The 19,005-nt window shown below is 39.2% G+C and overlaps 1 protein-coding gene across 3 annotated transcripts in view; it reads left to right on the top strand.

Annotated features, from left to right (window-relative positions):
* Window positions 1–19,005, top strand: part of UGGT1 (UDP-glucose glycoprotein glucosyltransferase 1) — a 129,776-nt gene that overhangs the window by 90,912 nt on the left and 19,859 nt on the right. For all 3 annotated transcript variants that reach the window (XM_019624545.1, XM_019624546.1, XM_019624544.1), the window contains 9 exons: window positions 608–703; window positions 6,679–6,781; window positions 7,816–7,895; window positions 9,222–9,411; window positions 13,575–13,733; window positions 14,249–14,334; window positions 16,078–16,162; window positions 17,428–17,516; window positions 18,033–18,137. In XM_019624545.1, coding sequence (XP_019480090.1) covers window positions 608–703; window positions 6,679–6,781; window positions 7,816–7,895; window positions 9,222–9,411; window positions 13,575–13,733; window positions 14,249–14,334; window positions 16,078–16,162; window positions 17,428–17,516; window positions 18,033–18,137 — 993 coding nt within the window. The remainder of the gene's footprint in view (window positions 1–607; window positions 704–6,678; window positions 6,782–7,815; window positions 7,896–9,221; window positions 9,412–13,574; window positions 13,734–14,248; window positions 14,335–16,077; window positions 16,163–17,427; window positions 17,517–18,032; window positions 18,138–19,005) is intronic.

Raw genomic sequence — 19,005 nt, 5'->3', positions numbered from 1 at the left:
ACTTTATGCAACTTTTCACAAGCTTGACGCACGTTCTTCCCTTTATGGAAGTAAAACAGTAAAATATGGCAAAAATTGCACAGTTTGGTCTTCCATCTTCAACTTGTTGTAAAATCTCCAAAACTTAACCAAATCGCTCAATTTTTTTTTTTAGAATGAAGCTAGAACTGTCAGCTGTCAAATGACATAGCAATAACATAGATGCAAATAACTCTAGTACTTCCAAAAATGAATAGTTCCATCTGTCGCAAACATGCATCATGACTTTTCCGACAACCCAATTAAAAACGTTAACTGACAGTCTGTTATGGGTCGGGCCCTGAGCTAGGTGCTTTATATGTTTAGCCAGTGCAGTATTTATAACAGCCATGCAAAGTAGGCGTTATCTGCATTCACATATGGAATGGTCAGTACCTTCCCCAAAGTTATAAAACTAATCACTCACAAAATCAGTACTTTTTCTCATGCCTCTTGATACAAAGTTTGTACTTTCTTCAGACCATCTTGTGGGTGTTCAGTACTTCAGCTGATTATATTATGTTTAGCAATAACTGGAAAAACCTTCAGTTTAAAGAGATGCTGAATTTTCACCAACTGCATCTTTCAGGGCAAGCGACTTGGTAATGAAGGTGGATGCTCTCCTGTCAACTCAACCAAAAGGAGATGCAAGAATCGAGTACCAGTTTTTCGAAGACAGACACAGGTATAGAAATAATGTTGAATTTGTGTGTATTCATGAATATAAGACTTTTTTTAATGAACAAGTTCAATGTCTTATTATTAAACTGTTTCTTGTTTTCCTGCAAAGCTGTTGCTTCACTGTATTAAAAGTAGCACAAGCACATGCGGTATTTTGCAAATTAAGATAGTAGGGTCCATCATCTGACACAGTACAGCTAACAAAAACTCTTCTCCACTGCCAGACATTTCCAAAGAGAAGGTCATTATGTATTTTGACTCAAATCCAGAGATGGGTGTAAGCAAGTTACAGTATTATATAGGGTTTAAGATAACAATGTTATCCTGAATTACCTAATTTTTATAACTAGATTTTACCACAGATAATTTCAGGAATTCTGAATATTACAATGTTGCCTAGTGTACAAATCACAAGGTATTGAGAAAAAGATGCATATTGTGTTTATCTTCAAACATTAGAAAGTTAAGGCTTATTTTCTTCCAATAGCTTTGTTGTAAGTACTGTACTTTGCCGTGTATAAAGCACACTTTTTTGCCCAAATTTGTGAGGGAAAATAAGGATGCGCATTATACATGAGAAGTACTAATTCTGTATCTGTATAAGTGTTTTTAATTCTTTTATGTGTGTTTATGAGTTAAAAATGTAGCTCCAGGAATCAATAACAATATTCCTATGCAAAATAGTACTCTGGAATATGATAATCGGTTTTGTTGAACTTAGGACAAACTTGCAAGGACGAAGAGTTCTTGGCCTTCTATGATATGTAAATATCGTAAATTTCTTTCCAGTACATAAAATTTCTTGTACCATAAAATGTTAAAAAATAGAGGATAAAGTTCCTTTATAATACAAAAAATGAGTACCTAAATGTAAACAAATAAAAATTTGAATTAAAAAATTAAAACGAATGTTTTTTTCCCTGAAAGTTTGAGCCAAAAACATGGGTGCACATTATACACGGGAGCGCATTATACCCAGCAAAATATGGTAGTTTCTTTTTCCATTGGTATTACTAAAAGTTACTATTTTAAATCTTCTATCCACCACAAATTTAAGACAACTATGCTAGATTAAGGTGTGTCATACTACTTTATTCAGGGGGTTCCATTTTCACTCCTCAGTAGAGTTTATGTATTTCTCACACGCTCCTTCACTCATTATCTCCTCTAGTTCTGAAGGGTTACTCAGTGTCATTTTGAGCAGCCAGCTATCTTCATAACAAGATCTGTTGACAAGTCCTGGGTTTTCTGCAAGAGCTTCATTCATTTAAGTTAGTTCTGATAGAGGAGAATGGAGTTCGCTAGTGGATTTCATACTTTTCAAAGCACCGAACTCATCTTGTTTGTTCAGTTTTGCCCCAACCTCAGGTAGACTACAGTAAACAACATCTCCCAAAACTTCCTGTGCAAAATTGCTGAGTCCCATTGTTTCAACACCATGTTTTGTTACCCATTCATGTTTCTCTGTGAATTTACACACCAAGAGGAGAGTGGGGCCAGGGCCCAGCGTCCTGACAGTATCTGCCCTTAGCCTTCAGGGCCACGGGCGGGCTCATGGAGAGCTCTAAGGTAGGGTGCACCCACACCTTCACCCCACATCCACACCCCACACCCACACCACACCACACCTCGCACCCACACCCCGCATCCTTCACCAGCACCCCGCATCCTGCATGCACACCCACACCCCGCACCCTGCACTCCACACCCTATACCCACATCCCGCATCTGCACCCCACCCTGCACTCCACACTTCACACCTGCTCTCCCCCTGTACCCCACACTATATCCCACACCCTGCATCAGCATCCACACTCCACACTTGTACCCCACATCCACACCCCACACCCCCTCCATACCTGCCCGGCCCTAGCACCCAACACCACACCCCACACCTGCACCCCATAGCCTGTACCGACATCCACACCACACACCCTATACCCGCATCCCGTACCCCAGCACTTGCACCCTGCACCCCTGCACCCCACACCCTGCACCCTCACCCCCTGCACCCCACACCCGGCTTGCTCTGTGCTGCCCACAGCACCATCTTGAATATTAAACTCTTAAGGTCATCTTTACCTCAGATCCTTTATTTTTTCATATAAAGTGTGAATGTAAGTTTTCATATGAATGGAAAATGTGTCTGGTGTGCAGCTTTCATGTGTATTTATATTCACATGTAAAATTCGTATATAGATTTCAGTTACGTAAAAGTTGACATTTATTTCTAAATACATCTGAAATAGTTTGAGTGCACCGTTTTAGAAAGAAAAGCGTTTAAACGAAGCAGATCAGTTGTAATTTTGATACTCAAAAATAAACAGAATTTGTTAGAGCACTTGTCTCGTTCATCTTTTATTGAAAAGTGTTTTGTTTTCAGTAAAATAAAAATAAGTTTAGCATTATGAGGAAGTACTTGCCTTATGTTTTCCAATTTTTATTTTGAAAAGTTTAAAACCTAGAGAATAGTTGAAAGACTGTTATAGTGAACACCCAAATATGTTTAACCCAGATTCACCAGTTGTTAACAAATGCCACATTTATCTGTCATCTCTGTGTGTGTATAGTCCATGTAATGTATATAGTGCATATAAAAAACATACGCACACTCACATACTTTCTGAACCATTTGAAACTACATTATCACACATCATGCCTGACTTCTTCAGTGTATGTCTCCCCAGTATGAGTAGTTTCTCCACAGCACCTGTTAGCATACCTCAGCAATTTAACCTTGACAACAGTAATACTAAATCATACCAGTCTATTTTCAAATTTGTAGTGCCCTAGTAATGAATGACCTTTTACAGCTATTTTGTCATTTTGTTTTGTTCCAGATCACAAATTGCAGTTAGTAGTTATGTTTCTTTAGTCTCTTTTAATCTAGAACAATTCCCTGCTTTTCTTTTCTGTCTTGTCTTTTATGACATTGACTTTTTCAAGAGTCCAGGCCAATAGTCTTGTAGAATGCTTCACAGTCTGGGTTGTTTCCTCACGATTGGACTTAATATTACCTTGTCTTTAGGAGTAACCCCTACAATTGAGGTATGTAGCCCTGGCCTGACCAGGTACGTAGACATCTTTACTGCGCCTCAGAATCACCAGGGAGGCTTTAGAGACAGAAACCTGTATCCTGCTCCTCCATGAGTCTGGTTTAATTCGTCTGGAGTGGATTGAATTTTGGCTTAGTTGACTCGTGCTTTCTCACACCACCCCTTGTGGAGGTCAAATTGAACAGACTATTTGACAATTTCAGGCTAGAATGGAGACCCTCTCCTTTTTCACTGGCTTGTCTCCTGATGTCTTACGTTGCCAGTGAGTGGAAACTTCTGAGGCTCCTTGCTAATAACCCTAGTTGGATTTTGCCCATTAACACCCATCTTCTCATCACTCTGTATATTTTCAGGAAGTAACTCATTATCTAGTTACTGCCACAGGAAACATTTCTTAATTGACCTGACATTTTGTTTACCTTTCGTGGCCAAGATAGTGAATCCTGAGCAAGAACTCTTTCCTTTCTAGAACATCATTTTCTTCATGAGTCTTATATAAAAATATCCTAACTACAAATTCTAGTATGATAAAAGTTATAATTAGAGAAATTTTTCTTGGGGTTGTGTTGAGTGTTTTATTTAAATCAGAAAGGTCTTATTTTTGCAAGACACAAAAAGGTCTGATTTATCAGTTTTGTGTACCCTTGCCCTAAAAGAGTGGTCCCTGGAACAGCAACGGGGCACCGTCTGAGAGATGGTTGGAAATTCAGAGTCTGGCCCAACCCACACTTCCTGAATCAGCATCTCCACTGTAATGAGGTCCCCTCCCCCCAGGTGACTCCTGTACATGAAGATTGGTGAAGCTCTGTATATTTGGACATTTGCTGTACTCACTTCACAAAAATGTCCACGAACCCCAAATCTTGTTCCTTTGTCTTTCACTCTTGGCCTTATTCTGGTCTTTTCTCTGACCAATACAGCGAGTACATTTAAACATGATACACATATATGAATTTATATTGTTCTCCATTTCCTTCCAATATTCCTCTTTTCTTGGTTTTTGTCTTTGCCCTCTTTTTTCTGTCATAAAAATTGTGGGTGGTTAAAAGACCTCACAGGGTCAGTTTCTGGGTGTGCCTATTGTGGATCACCTAGAACACTGACTGGCTCAGAACATGACATGTCAAACAGGGCTCTACCCCAAAGTGCCAGGATCCTGGGATTTGGCCTGGGCAGGCTTGACTCAAATGCTGCCCCCTAGAGGACTGTTGGGACTCCACTTCCTGTTTCCAAGCTTTGTGAGACTCTATGATGCTATTGTCTAATGAGCTTTTCTTTCTAGAATTTTAGAGCCACACAGAGATCCAAATTATCTGAGGACAGTGGCTCTCATGTTTTTACTTAGAGAATTTGTTAAAATGCAGATTGCTGGACCTCCCCCCAGAGTTTCTGTTTCAGTCAGTCTGGGTCGGGGCCTGACAATTTATTTTTAGAAACTCCCAGGTAAAGCTGATGCTGCTGGTCTGGGGCCACACTTTGAGAACAGCTGTATCAGTAAAAACATTTTGTTGTATTGCAGTAATTATTGGTAACTGAAGTGTTACTATAAAAAATTGAGAGCATCTGTTGCAGTATAGTCATAAAGCTATTCCAATGTTTATTTCCAAAGCAGTTAAGATTTAACATCATCATTTAAACTGTAGTTACCCAATTTTATTAGTTATGTTCTGTTTTGTACTTTTGTTTTCATCCCACTGAGTCAATTTTCTTGCATAAAAGTAGTAGTTAGCATTGAAACCACATTAAAATATTGTTCAGAGCAAACAAAGATAAACAGTGATTTAAACAATGTTTTTGGAAAATTGGATATATTTTTAAATCCCTTAAAGTGTATTCCTTTAAAAAATGTATCAGAGGCTCCGCTCCTCTTAAGTCACCTAAGTCAATATGACTTTAGAAGGAAGCTATGCAGCTGGAAACTACATACGGGAAAATGCACGCTTTTCCCAGAAATCCTACAAGTACAAACTGAAACCGAACCAGCTGCCTTTTATCACTAATTAAAAACAGACAAAATCTGTGTAACTTAATGCTGACAAGATGTGGTGAGGTTCATTTCTTGGCCTTGTAAATTTGTTTAGTTCTTCAGGAAATGTGCTTGTCAGAACATATTAGCCACAAAAGTATTTGTATCCTGTGACTCAGTAATCTCATGCCTAGGACATCGCTGACTCTAAAGACATTTCCAAGTATGAGAAAAGCTGGATGGACAAAGTTATTTTACAGGTTGAAAGCCATCTAAATGCCCAGCAATAAGGAATAGCTTAAGTAAACTATGGCAGACTCATTTGGTCACTAGATGATTACTTCTTAGGATATTTGATATGTAACAACATGGAAAAGTTGTATGATTTTTGTGGTGGGGAAGGAAGGAAATGGAATATTCTGTGGGTACAGCTGGTCTACACAGACGTTTAAGGAAGTCTGCATGGAATATGCCACACAGTGGTTGGGTTGGGATGGTGAGATTTCATGATTATTTAGTTTCTTTTTCTCTCTTTTGAAAATCTTCTGTAATGTTCTTGAATTCCTTTTATTATGTAAAAATATCATTTTCTTTTTTCTTTTTTTCTTTCCTCATACCCTTCTTGCCAAGAAATAAAAATTGGTATAATGCTCTGTAACTGTCAAAAGCAGATAGAAGCTACACACAATTTTTGGCTACATACAATTTCAAGCTGGTTTTCCTCTTTTAACATACATCTTTCAGTCCATTTTGTGTGGACCTGAGTCATTAGAGGGTTTTGTAAACTCCGAGGTGGATGTAATCACGTAGTTGACCACCATGTAACCTTGTTCTAGATTTAAAATTTTTATTGAAATGCTGAGAGGGCTGATAGGCTATGTGGGACACCCCCCAAAACAAACAAACTTTGTTTCCTGTTTTTCTACAGATTAATGTTTTATCTTTTGATCTCTGTAGTGCAATTAAGCTGAGGCCGAAAGAAGGGGAGACGTACTTTGATGTCATGGCCATCACTGACCCTGTCACCAGAGAATCACAGAGACTTGCCCCACTGCTCTTGGTACGTACAGCTGCAGAGGCAGTTCACCTCATCTTTATCTGAAGTGGTCACATGCTCTGTGACTCTGAGAGCTTCATGGTTCCCTTAGTTTTCTTCAAAGGGCATTGGAAAATGCTGTGGGGCATTTTGGACGAGCAAATGTTTCCTTAAAGATTGGTAATGGCTCTGTAAACAGCTTCATAACCTTAGTTGGTACAGGTTTGGTTGGTTAGCTCATATAAGTAAGAAAAAAATTATCCTATTTAGAGGAAAATATCTGAATTAAATTGATTTATGCCATATTTTAATTTAACGGTGAGAGGTAAAAAAGTAAAAGAATTCTGCTTTATCATTTTCCTCTTTTATAACTAGCATTTTTTGGTAGCATGCTTTTTAGATATGTATAAGATACTGCAATTTTAAAAAAATTTAAGAGCTCTGCCTAAAACACAGTTGCCACAACTTCTTTTTTAGTTTTAATTTTTTAAAGACAAAGTTTTAATGAAGCATAATGAATTAACCTTTTTTGTGGCTATACAGAGGGTGCCAAAAAAAAATGTACGCACATTTTAAGAAAGGGAAAAACTATTAAAATTGTAAGCCTCGATATATACTGATAACAAAAGATGAATACAATTCATTTGTATACATTTTTTGGCACCCCTGGTATATATTTTCACACTGTAGTATGTAACCTGCACTGATGAATCTTTCGAATTTTCCTGTGCAGACAGCTTTGCGTTACCTGTCTGTTGCTTCACACAGACAGGGACAGCGATTTCAGCAGCCCAGTGTCCATGTTTTTGGTGACGTGATCTCTATGTGTGATTTAGATTGTGCACTAGAGTTGTGGTTTTCTGGAATTTCTTCACTGTAGACTTTCTGGCACTTATTATCTTTGTATCTTTTCTTGAGATATTAAGAAATGTTCTCTCTGTTAACTCAGTATCACGTCATAAATTTCTGAAGAGAAAATGTAAATATTTTGTCTCAAATATCAGTCATTTTCTGTATAGGAAATAATTTGTGTTTCGTCATCTGGTTTGCTCTTTCAGGTTTTAACTCAGCTGATCAACATGAATCTAAGAGTATTTATGAACTGCCAATCTAAACTTTCTGACATGCCTTTGAAAAGGTAAAAAAAGCTGTTTAAGAAATCAACAGTTGAAAAGGTGTATTAAACCCGAAAGCTGATATTCAGTGTTAAGGATCAAATGGGTTTATAGGTGGATGTTGTGTTTGAAAAGACCATTTATTGAGTGTTTCGGTTTGCTAAATTTTGCTCTAATCAGAAGTTCTGAGAACTTAATGTGGGCCTGGTAGTGTTTCGGTGGCATTAACCCAAGATCCATGCCCTTGTGCTTTTCTTCTTTCTTTTTTTGGGTCAGAACTACACAGTTCTCTAAGTTTAGAACATTTGGACCATGTAGCTGTTAAATTTACCTAGTCAGTTTAAATGTGCTGTGCTGAGGAAAGACATTTGTCTTTGCTTTTTCTTCTTAGAAAAAGAGCAGTTATTTCAAGTTGGAATATGTATGTCAGAGGAGGCTTCCTGGGGCTCCTTTGTGCTCCTTTGGGGCTCCTTGAAGAGGAGGGCAGGCTTAGATGAATATTCTCTGAGCTTTGAAATGGTCATTTATGGAAAAAGTTATATAAAATACAGTTAAAAGTCATAATGTAGCACGTGTTGGGGCTCTGGGAAATTCCTAATTTACAAATGTGCTGTGTTCTCTACGTTACATTCTAAGTGAGCTGAAACAGCATTTAGAAGGGACGAAGAGGGTTCTCAGCTCCCACCATTGTCTCTGGACAGGAGCATGTAGTGTTTCCAGGGCTTGCCTGAGAACCTATCACCATGTAGGAATTTGTTTTCAAGAGAAAAATGAGCTTTTCTCATTGAAGGGAGGCAAGTGCCCAGGAAATGCTTGCGGCCCCAATAGCAGCACCTACCACAGTGCAGGAAGGAGTGATTTCCATCTCAGTCCTGTCCCTCCTGCTCTTCTGCATCTGCAACAAGAGTGTTCATCATTCAGGAGATGTTTGGAAATACTTCCCCAGTCTGGAAGGATACTCTTCCAGATCTGGTATGTTGGAAGCTGGCTATTTACCTGTGTGGATGCCTGGAATATCAAGGACATTTTTCTTTTTCTTATTAGTTTTGGGTGTGCAAAACAACATAGTGATTAGACATTTACACACTTCACAACGTAATAATCCCAACAAGTCTACTACCCCTCTGACACCGTGCGTAGCTATTACAATACCATTGACTGTATTCTCTATGCTGTACTTTACATCCCGTGACTATATATATGTATTTTTTAATTACGGTTGACATTCAGTATTATTTTATATTAGTTTCAGGTGTACAGCACAGTGGTTAGACATTTATATAAGCTATGAAGTGATCTCCGCAATATGTCGAGTACCCATCTGCTAACATTTTTCTTTTTAATTTCAGCTTTTATCGTTACGTCTTAGAACCAGAGGTTTCGTTCACTTCAGATAATAGCTTTGCTAAGGGTCCTATAGCAAAATTTTTGGATATGCCACAGTCTCCTCTGTTCACTCTGAATTTAAACACACCTGAGAGTTGGATGGTAGAGTCTGTCAGAACGCCGTATGATTTGGATAATATTTATTTAGAAGAGGTAAGATCATTGCTTCCAAGTATCTAATCATGTGTAAAACCTATTTAAGATATAGTGGTGATGTCTCTAACTTGACAGACTGGATCACAGTCTAGGCAGGCTTTTCACACATCAATGCTCAGGCATAATTATATTTTTAAAAATAACAGCTTCATTGATATCTAATTCATGTACCATAAAATTCACTCTTTTAAAATGCACGGTTCTGTAGTTTTAATATATTCAGAGAGTTGTGCAGCCATCATCACTGTCTAACTTTAGAATGTTTCCACCACCCTAAAAGAAATTCCATATCTGTGAGCAGTGACTCACTCCCCTTCTTCCTGGCTGCCCCGATCTACTGTCTGTCTCTATGGTTTGCCTGTTCCGACATTTCAATCTAAGTAGAATCACGTAGTTTTATGACAGCCTTATTTCACTTAACATATTTTCAGGATTCACTCATGTTGTAGCATGTATTAGTACTTAATTCCTTTTTCTTGCCAGATAATACTCCATAATATGGCTATGCCACATTCCATTTATCCATTCATTGGTAGACATTTGGGTTGTTTCTGTTATACTTTTGGTTGTTAAGAATAATGCTGCTATGAACATTCATATACCGGGTTTTGGAGATATGCTTTTATTCCTCTTGGGTATATACTTAGGAGTGGGATTGCTAGAGCTGTTTTCCAAAGTGACTGTACCATTTTGCATTTGCCCTTAATGACGAATGATGTTAAGCATTTTTTCATGTGTTTATGGGCCATGTGTATACCATCTTTGGAGAAATACCTATTCAAATCTTTTGCATATTTAAAAAATTTACTTGCTTTTTTTGTTGAATTATAAGAGTTCTTTATGTATTCTGGATACAAGTCTCTTATATATCATTTGGTATATAATCTTTTCATTACATGGATTGTCTTTTCACTTCTGGATAATGTCCTTTGAAACACAAACATTTCAAATTTGATGAATATTTTATTCTTTTTATGTATTTTGTTTAATTTATGTATTTTATTCTTTTGTTTCATGTGCTGTTGGTGTTCTACCTAAGAAACCATTATTTAATCTCAAGTCACAAAAATTTGCTCCTATGTTTTCTTCTAAGACTTTCAAAGTTTTAAACTTACATTTAGGTCTTTGATTCATTTTGAGTTAATTTGTGTATATGACGTGAGGTAGGATTCCAGCTTTATTCTTTGAGTGACTATCCAGCTGTCCCAGCACCATTTGTTGGAAAGACTGTTTATTGCACATTGAACAGCCATGGCATCTTTGTTGAAGATCAGTTAACCCTAAGCGTGAAGGTTTAATTCTAGACTATCAGTTCTGCCCCATTGATCTCTCTTTCTGCCCTTAGGCCAGCACCACACTGTCTTGTGTACTGTGTAGTTTTGTAGGGAATTTTGAAATCGGTATGTGTGACTTTTCCAGTTTTGTTTTTCTTTTTCAAGATCGTTTTGGTTATTCTGGGCTCTTTGCATTTTGGAATCAGTTTGTTAATATCTGCAGCAAAGGCTGCTGGGACTTTGACAGGGATTGCATTAAATTCCTAGTCAATTTGGAGAGTTATCATCTTAATAATACATAATACAGTGTTCTGACCCATGAATATGGGCTGTCTTTACATTTGTTTAGGTCTTTAATTTCTTTCAACAGTGTTTTGTAGTTCTTAGTATACAAGCCTATGTCACATCATGTCATCTTCAAACAGAGGTAGTTCTACTTCTTTCTTTCCAAACTGAATATCTTTTATTTAATTTTCTTGCCTAATTGGGAAACTTAAAAATTACTAATTCAATCTCTTGTTTTAGGTCTGTGTAGATACTCTGTTTTATATTAAGTTAATTTCCAGAGTTTTTGGTATCTTAGGAATTTATCCATTCCATGTGGGTTCTCTAATTTGTTGACATACAGTAATTCATAGCATTTTTCTTATAGCCTATTTAAGTTCAGTAGTGATGTCTCCCCTTTCCTTGCTGATTTCAGTACATTGGCTCTTCTCTCTTTTTTCCTGCTTAGTCTAGCTAAAAGTTTGTCAATTTGTCGATATTTTTGAAGAACCAGTTTTTGCCTTCATTGATTTTTCTCCATCTTTTGTTCTCTATTTCATTTGTTTCCATGTAACTGTATTCTGAGTCATTAAGGTAAGTGGTCTTTTTCCCCTAATCCATTTTCAAAGATAGAGAGCTCACAAGTGTAATTTCACTGATGTCTTTTCACAACCCTCACTCTCTGTACCTAGCTCAAAGTGTATTGACAAAGGAATGAAAAGACATAGTCTTGGGCCAGCCCAGTGGCTCAGTTGATTAAGAGCACGAGCTCTGAGCAACAGGGTCTCCGGGTTTGATTCCCACATGGTCCAGTGAGCTGCACCTGAGCTGAGCTGCCGCTGAGCTGCTAACAGGTGGCAGGATGGCTCAGCTGGTGAGAGCACATGCTCCTAACAACAAGGTTGCGGGTTCCACTCCTGCATGGGATGGTGGGCTATGCCCACCCGCAACTAAGATTGAACATGGCACCTTGAGCTGAGCGGCCGCGAGCTGCCGATGGGAGGCCGGATGGCAACTGGACTTGGAGCAAGATTGCTGTGCCCTCCACAACTAAGATTTAAGGACAACAACTTGGCTGTCCCCTTTTCCCAATTCCCCAACACTGTTCCCCTTCCCTAATTCCCCAATAAAATCTTTGTAAATAAATAAATAAATAAATAAATAAAAGACATGGTCTTTACTTTTAAGGAGCTTAAAGCTTCTCACAGCATCCTTTCTTTTTAAGACATTTGTCTCTGTGCCTACCCTAAATATCTCTTGCTACACTTGAAGCTTGTTTCCTGGTTCTGTCATTTTGGGAACTGGGAAACCAGGAACTTAAAAGTATTTACCAAAGGATTGCTCAGGCTTCTTTTCATTAGGTTAAATAACTCTAGTTTCTTTAAGAAGGATCCTTTAAGTACTAAGTTAGGGGGGAGTGTGTGTGTGTGTGTGTGTGTACACGCTTGCCTTACTCCTCACCCCAGTCCTGTCCACCATATTTTTAGGAAATACAATCTTTGCCCTTGAGGAACCAACTTTTGTTTAAGAGGTTATAAAATGGCCACAAAAAACAACAACTAAAGAACAGCTGCAAGGAAGTACAGCATCAGATGCAAATTAGGGTGTCTTCCATATCTTCAGAGGTTTTGCTGCTCTTCCTTAGGCCCCCTCCAGGTTCTCTGCGGTCCACTGCAAATACGGAACCCAAGGCTTGGTGAGCAGGTGGAGGCTACCTCTTAGCTCTTATTCATTATACTTTTGGATTTGAGCATTGCCGTATCATATGAAGCTCCAAATAGTGCATTATTAGCATTAGCTAGGGTTACAAACCAAGTCTGAACTAGCCTGCAATAGAAACTCTAATTAGCTAAGTCTAAGCTCCCCTAAGAATTGCAGTTATAGCATATTTTCTGCAAAAAATCAGTAATAACTTGAGCAGTTGGTGTAGAATGTGAATGGTTTTATACCATGTGAAGCCATTAAGTACACTTTGGACATTTGCATTTAATTTAGGACAGCAATATTTTCGGTTATATTGTAAAGGCCAAGATGAATTTGCATTTTCCTCTGATGTTTCTTGGATCTTTCTCATTGTTTTCTTTGTTGACTCATGGAAAGTAATCCTTGTAGAATTGTCTTTTTTATCGTCTCCGTTATTTAGCTTTTAGATCTGTTTATTCGTTGGCAGTTTATTTTACATGCTTTTTCCAATACTACCTTCCTAGATGAGAATCTTATCTTCTCAGCTGTACTTTTAGAATAATTTCCTTATTGTTTTCTATGTGTCCTTTTTTCCTGACTCTCTTTTCAGCCCACCTGAGTTTTAAAAATTGTATACAGTTGTTAGCCACCAGCGCAATTAAGATACAGAGCATTTCCATCACCCCCAAAAGTTCTCTGTGCCTCTTTGCAGGCATCGTCCTTCCCTGCTTGTGGCCCCAGATGACTGCTGATCTTCCTTCTGTCACTATAGTTTTGCCTTTTGAATGTTTTATAAATGTGATCATGCAGTATGTAGCCCTTTACGCCTGGCTTCATTCATTTTGCATAATGTGTGTGAGATTCATCCATGTGGTTGCATTTGGTTTGTTTCTTTTTATTGCTGAGTAGTCCTCCAGTGACTTAATCGTGGTGTTGCAGGTGGATGGCATTGTGGCTGCTGAGTATGAGCTGGAGTACCTCCTACTGGAAGGTCACTGCTATGATGTCACCACTGGCCAGCCCCCGCGAGGACTGCAGTTTACATTAGGAACTTCAGCCAACCCAGTCATCGTGGACACCATAGTTATGGCCAATCTGGTAAGTAACCAGGACTTCAGATGGTGATACTGAGTCATGTTAATCTGGGCACTACAAATTATGATGGAGCAGTTAGCATTCTGAACATGAGTGAGATTGAAATTCATGATTGACTGAATTTGGTCAATATAAAAGTCCTGAGTTTAGTAAGATTATAGATTGTAATTACATGTCACCTTAAAAGAAAACATGCTAGAATATTCTGCTCTGAACCAGTTCGTCCCTCGAAGTGCATTGTGTGTGAGATGACAGCGCTGTTCTTTTTGTGGGTTTGCAGCTTACGTCACATGCTGATTCTTCCCTGAATTATGGCTGACGAGCAGGCTCCTTGGCTTGACTGGTGTATTTTGCTAGTGTTTCTAATGTGTAGGTTTTTTAAAGAGTTGCACTGATTTGTTAAATATCTTATTTAAAATATAGGTGACCAATATTTCATAAAAAGAAGTAACTGTCTCTCAGAAACAGCATTTTGATGTTTCGAAGAAAACTAAAATTTGTCTTTATTTTTGTCCTAGGGTTACTTTCAGTTAAAAGCCAACCCAGGCGCTTGGATTCTCAGACTAAGGAAAGGACGTTCTGAAGATATTTATAGGATCTACAGGTAGGATTAAGTGATGCAGGTGCATTTTTTTCAGAGCATTTTTGTTCTGAAAATCAGCTCAAATTGACTACTACACTGTCAATGGGCCAGGAAGTAAGAATTTAATTTGCAATTCTATGCGTGATGAAACAGTGCTTTTCCAGGAAGTTAAACATGGAAGAATGGGCAGGGTATAACTGGATAATAAGTACTAAAGTACTAATAAGTGTAGTGAAGTTTCACTTTTTAATTAACCCTGTCTGCTACAAGTATCCCAGAATCAAATCATCTTTCACTGTGATGAAAACCATAGGCAGATGAGAAGCTGAAGCATTTTAAGAATGGAGAAAGGAAATGAAGGACAGTCTGACTTTTCTACGCAAATGGCACATTTCCCGACTCGAAGTGGGGTGCAGGTGCACAGTGCCTGTGAACTTAGTCATGACTCTTTGGTGCTCATGCTGGTCCTTCCCGGCCCGTAGTCTCCCAGAGCATGTCATCAGGGGCCCGGGTTTTGTTTCAAGGTTTGCTACAAATGACTATTAGTTAAAAAAAATTATGCCGCCCTTTAAAAAGGTGTAGTCTAAATTCTGCCTAACACAGTTTAAATTAGCTTTAAGCTACGTGAAAAGACTTCATGTGATGTATTTAGGGAATATTTCCATTAGGGCTTGTTTAAACACCCTCTGTTGTTACCTCATTTTAGCTCCTTAAGGTCTTACCCAACACAGGTGAAAGCAGTGTGAATTTTTGCATATTTTTTACCCAAGAAGTAGAAGACGCTTGTATTATAATAACATCTTCATTGTAAGCAGTAGGTTCTCTTCCAAGTAATGCTCTTCTCAAATAGGCTTTACAGAATTTAACTCTCATAACAAGCGCATCTGTTGTCCTTCTAGACCCTGTTCCTTCTGTGTGCCTGTCCCCTAGGAGTGTGGGACTCCCCTCTCTCCCTGCTCTCTGGAGCTCCCTGCCTCCTGTACTTCCCACTGGGTACTCCCAGCCTCTGGAATGTCTCATGCTCCCCCATCAGAATCTTTCCTTTGCCTGAGAACTGTGCTGTCTGTGGGATGACAGTGAATTCATATTTTATCGTGGCTTTCTGCAGTCAACACCTTGAAGATTGGTGGCTGGAAATTATAGGCATTACAGTTAGTTAGTAGGGAGCTACTTTCTCTCCTCTGCCCTGTCTGCCTGCAGATAGAGTTCGTTAGCACTCTTTTGCCCAAGTGTGGATACCTGACTGAGTACAGGCCTGGACTTGGCTGGTCAAGTGCATCCGGGCAGAAGGACAGAGCAGGTACTCTTAATGAGCCTAAAGTAGAGCCATGCTGTGCTGCTCACTCATCAGGGAGTAGAAGGGATGTTCCTTTGGTGACTGCAGAGTGGCCCGTGACCCAGGCACTCCTTTACTCACCATGCTGGGCTGGGCTCAGACCTCGTGATTACAGATGGTGGGTAAGGGCTCAGCCTATGCATCAGTGCTGGGAGCCTCTCACTCTATGAAGGTCATTTCAGGAAGACTCTAGACGGAAGTTTGGGCTGTGACTGACTGGAATGATCAGTGTTTAAAGCATAGAGATTTTGGCAGGTGCTCTTGTGTAGCTTGAAGGGGCTTCCTCCAGGTCATGGAAAAATAATTTGTTCTGAAAAACTCCTTTTAAAATGATGGACCAATATGGTGGATTGATGTCAGATTATTTACTGCATTTTGAGAATTGCGATTTGTAGCATCTGTCTTACTTTCTCTCTTTTCCCTCTAAGCCATGATGGTACAGATTCTCCACCTGATGCTGATGAAGTTGTTGTTGTCCTCAATAACTTCAAGAGCAAAATTATTAAAGTGAAGGTGAGTTTGGGATATAAAGAAAGTAACTCTTTTCTAGTTGGTAAAAGTGGCAGCATTCTGGTATTTGGTACCAATTATCCAAAAATATGTATTGTGAAACTAGCCCCAAACTATGTGAGTTGATGGATGTGTTACCTCCAGTCATGCTGTCATTGAAGTAACCGTATCACAGTACATGTATATATAAAATCACCACATTGTATACCTTAAATTCATACAATGTGACTTGTCAGTTATATTTCAGTAAAACTGAGGGGGCAGAAACAGGCCCAAGACTTTAATTCATCTTTGGAATTTTACTCTGGTGCATATAGGAATGCTGCTTTAAATGCAAAATGTCTTGTGTAAAATATACATTTGTGGCTTTCTTCAAGTGAAAGTGAGCACTTTTTGGATAATCTCAGCAATACAAGTCTCATTTTAGATAAAATGTTCTCATAGATATTGTGTTGCTTGTATAGCCACAATTCACACTATTAGTGATGACTTTATTCTCAGACGGGGAGCATGCCAATGAAAATTTCAACAGGAATAGTGAATGGTAGCCCTCTTTAATTTCTTCTCATTTCTACTTCCTTTTCTCAGCATTTTAAAGTTCTTGTTGCCTTAAATTCAATTGAAAGGTATGGAGTAAGTGCAGCCACTCCACTTTATTGCACTTCAAATTGAAGGCAAGACCCTCCACCAGCGAAAAGATAACATTTAGCTTTATTGAGCTCCTTGCTTTATGGCGGTGGTCAGGAACTAAACCCACAGCATCTCTGAGTCTGCCTGTAATCCATACACACAATAAAATCTAAAGCAGCCCACACAGAGTTGAGCAGAAAAATGGTCCCTATGCTGTAATGTGAACAGAGAAAATTCACCCTGTCTTTGTCCTAGTAAATCCTGAAAAAGGTTATGACAATAAATGACTCCTTCCTGATAGAACTCACATAGATTACACTTTTTACCTAGAACTAGCTGTTAGCTTGGTGAACTATACTTCTATTTTTACTCAGACTACATTTCCTACACAGTTGAATTGGAGGTTGTTTGCCCATTTTTCAAACTGAAAACAGCTCGTGTCTGATTAAAAGGTTGCTGTCTTCTCACTTAAGGTTTTATGTGGTATGATAAAGATACTTCCAGTGCCTCTGGGTGGGTTGTACCTGCTTGTGGGAGAATTAAGCCCTATTGTTGGCAGTACCCACAGTGTACATCCAGTACGGTCAGTTTAATACCAGCCCAGTAGGAGGAATAAGACTGATCCTGTACGATTGCAGGTTCAGAAGAAAGCAGACATGGTGAATGAAGACCTGCTGAGTGACGGAACCAATGAGAATGAATCTGGATTTTGGGACTCCTTCAAATGGTAAATTGGCATCATAAAAAACGTAATATTTTTAGGAAACACTGAAGTATAAGCACCATCCCTCCCTTCTTTTCAGTATAAGAATTCTGTCCTGGGCCTTTCAGATTCTGCTCTGTGCAGCCAAACATTGCTTTTACACTTAGCACAGATGAGTTTTTCCACTGACGGACTCAGTGTGGTTGCTTCTGTTCCATACTTCCTGGCTCTTGTTGGGTCATGCATGCTCTTTGGAGGGCTGACTGGTGATGGCTCCGTGACTTCCCATTGTGCTGACTGCATTCTGTGGACTAGCCTGCGTTCAATCTGTTCCCGGAGCTGCACAGTGCGGTTGGCCGTGGGTGCTTTTGGTGGTCTGGTGCTCTCTACCCGGGTTTCAGGGAGGCTTTACACCTGCTGCCTCTGCACCTCCCTCTAGGGGAGGAAGGGGAATGGAGAAACACCATCTCTGCTTCTCATAAAGGGCCGTGTGTACCAGCATTTCATGTGTGCTTGTATTTACCTTGATTATTATTATAGGGGCTTCACAGGAGGACAGAAGACTGAGGAAGTGAAACAAGATAAAGATGACATAATTAATATCTTCTCTGTTGCATCTGGTCATCTCTATGAACGATTTCTTCGGTTAGTCACATTGATTATTTCCATATATATGAATGAATTTGTCACAGTATTCTTATTCAGAGAGTAAATGTTTTATGGGATTCTGCCCCATTATACTTTTGTCTATTTGAAGCACTCTGAGGGTTGTGAGTAGATTACCACATATAATTGATTTGTTTTGATCTGGCCAACAGCATGAAGTCAAGCTATGTAGTAAGTGCATCTGTGGGTATTACAGGCTGTAAATCTTTAATCTCACTGTGCACACATTATAAATAGTGGTGTTTAATTGGCCACCAAGCATTGCTTAGATTAGGAGGTTACTACAGAGAACAGAAGTCAAATAGGGCTTGGACCTGCCTGCTAAAGACTCAGGATTTTAGAGCCGGGGGCATCTTAGTTCTCATAGAAGAACACCTCTGTTTTCTAGACAGACTCGGAGGGTGAAGGGACTCTCCTGGGGTCACACAGCTTGCCCAGGAGAGGCCACAGGCTCGCACTGGTGGCATAGTGGTCCCCAGGGGAGGCCTCAGGAGCCCTGTGGTCAGTGGTCAGGATGGCGCCTTGGCCTGGCAGTGACTCTCCTAATGCCTGGTTCCTGTTACTTTTCATTTCCCACTACAAATTGGGGAGTGCAGCAAATAATTCAGAATGTCATTTTACTCATGTTTTAGACCTCCCATTTCCAAGAAACAATATCTAAAATAGTAATGTCAGATATTAGTAGCAACTGAATTCAATTAAATTCCTTGACCCAAAACGTGTTTTTGTTGTTTTCAAAGTAGGAAATCCTGAAACTATCTGCCATTCCCTTACCAATTTCCATTCTTCTCCTTGACAGGGATCTCCTCTACAGGTGTGGGAGGCAGGGCAATTCCATGGAGTGGCT

The sequence above is a fragment of the Hipposideros armiger genome, unplaced genomic scaffold, assembly GCF_001890085.2.
Source record: "Hipposideros armiger isolate ML-2016 unplaced genomic scaffold, ASM189008v1 scaffold_592, whole genome shotgun sequence".
Lineage (NCBI taxonomy): Eukaryota > Metazoa > Chordata > Mammalia > Chiroptera > Hipposideridae > Hipposideros > Hipposideros armiger.
This window is presented reverse-complemented; position numbering and strand designations above follow the sequence as displayed.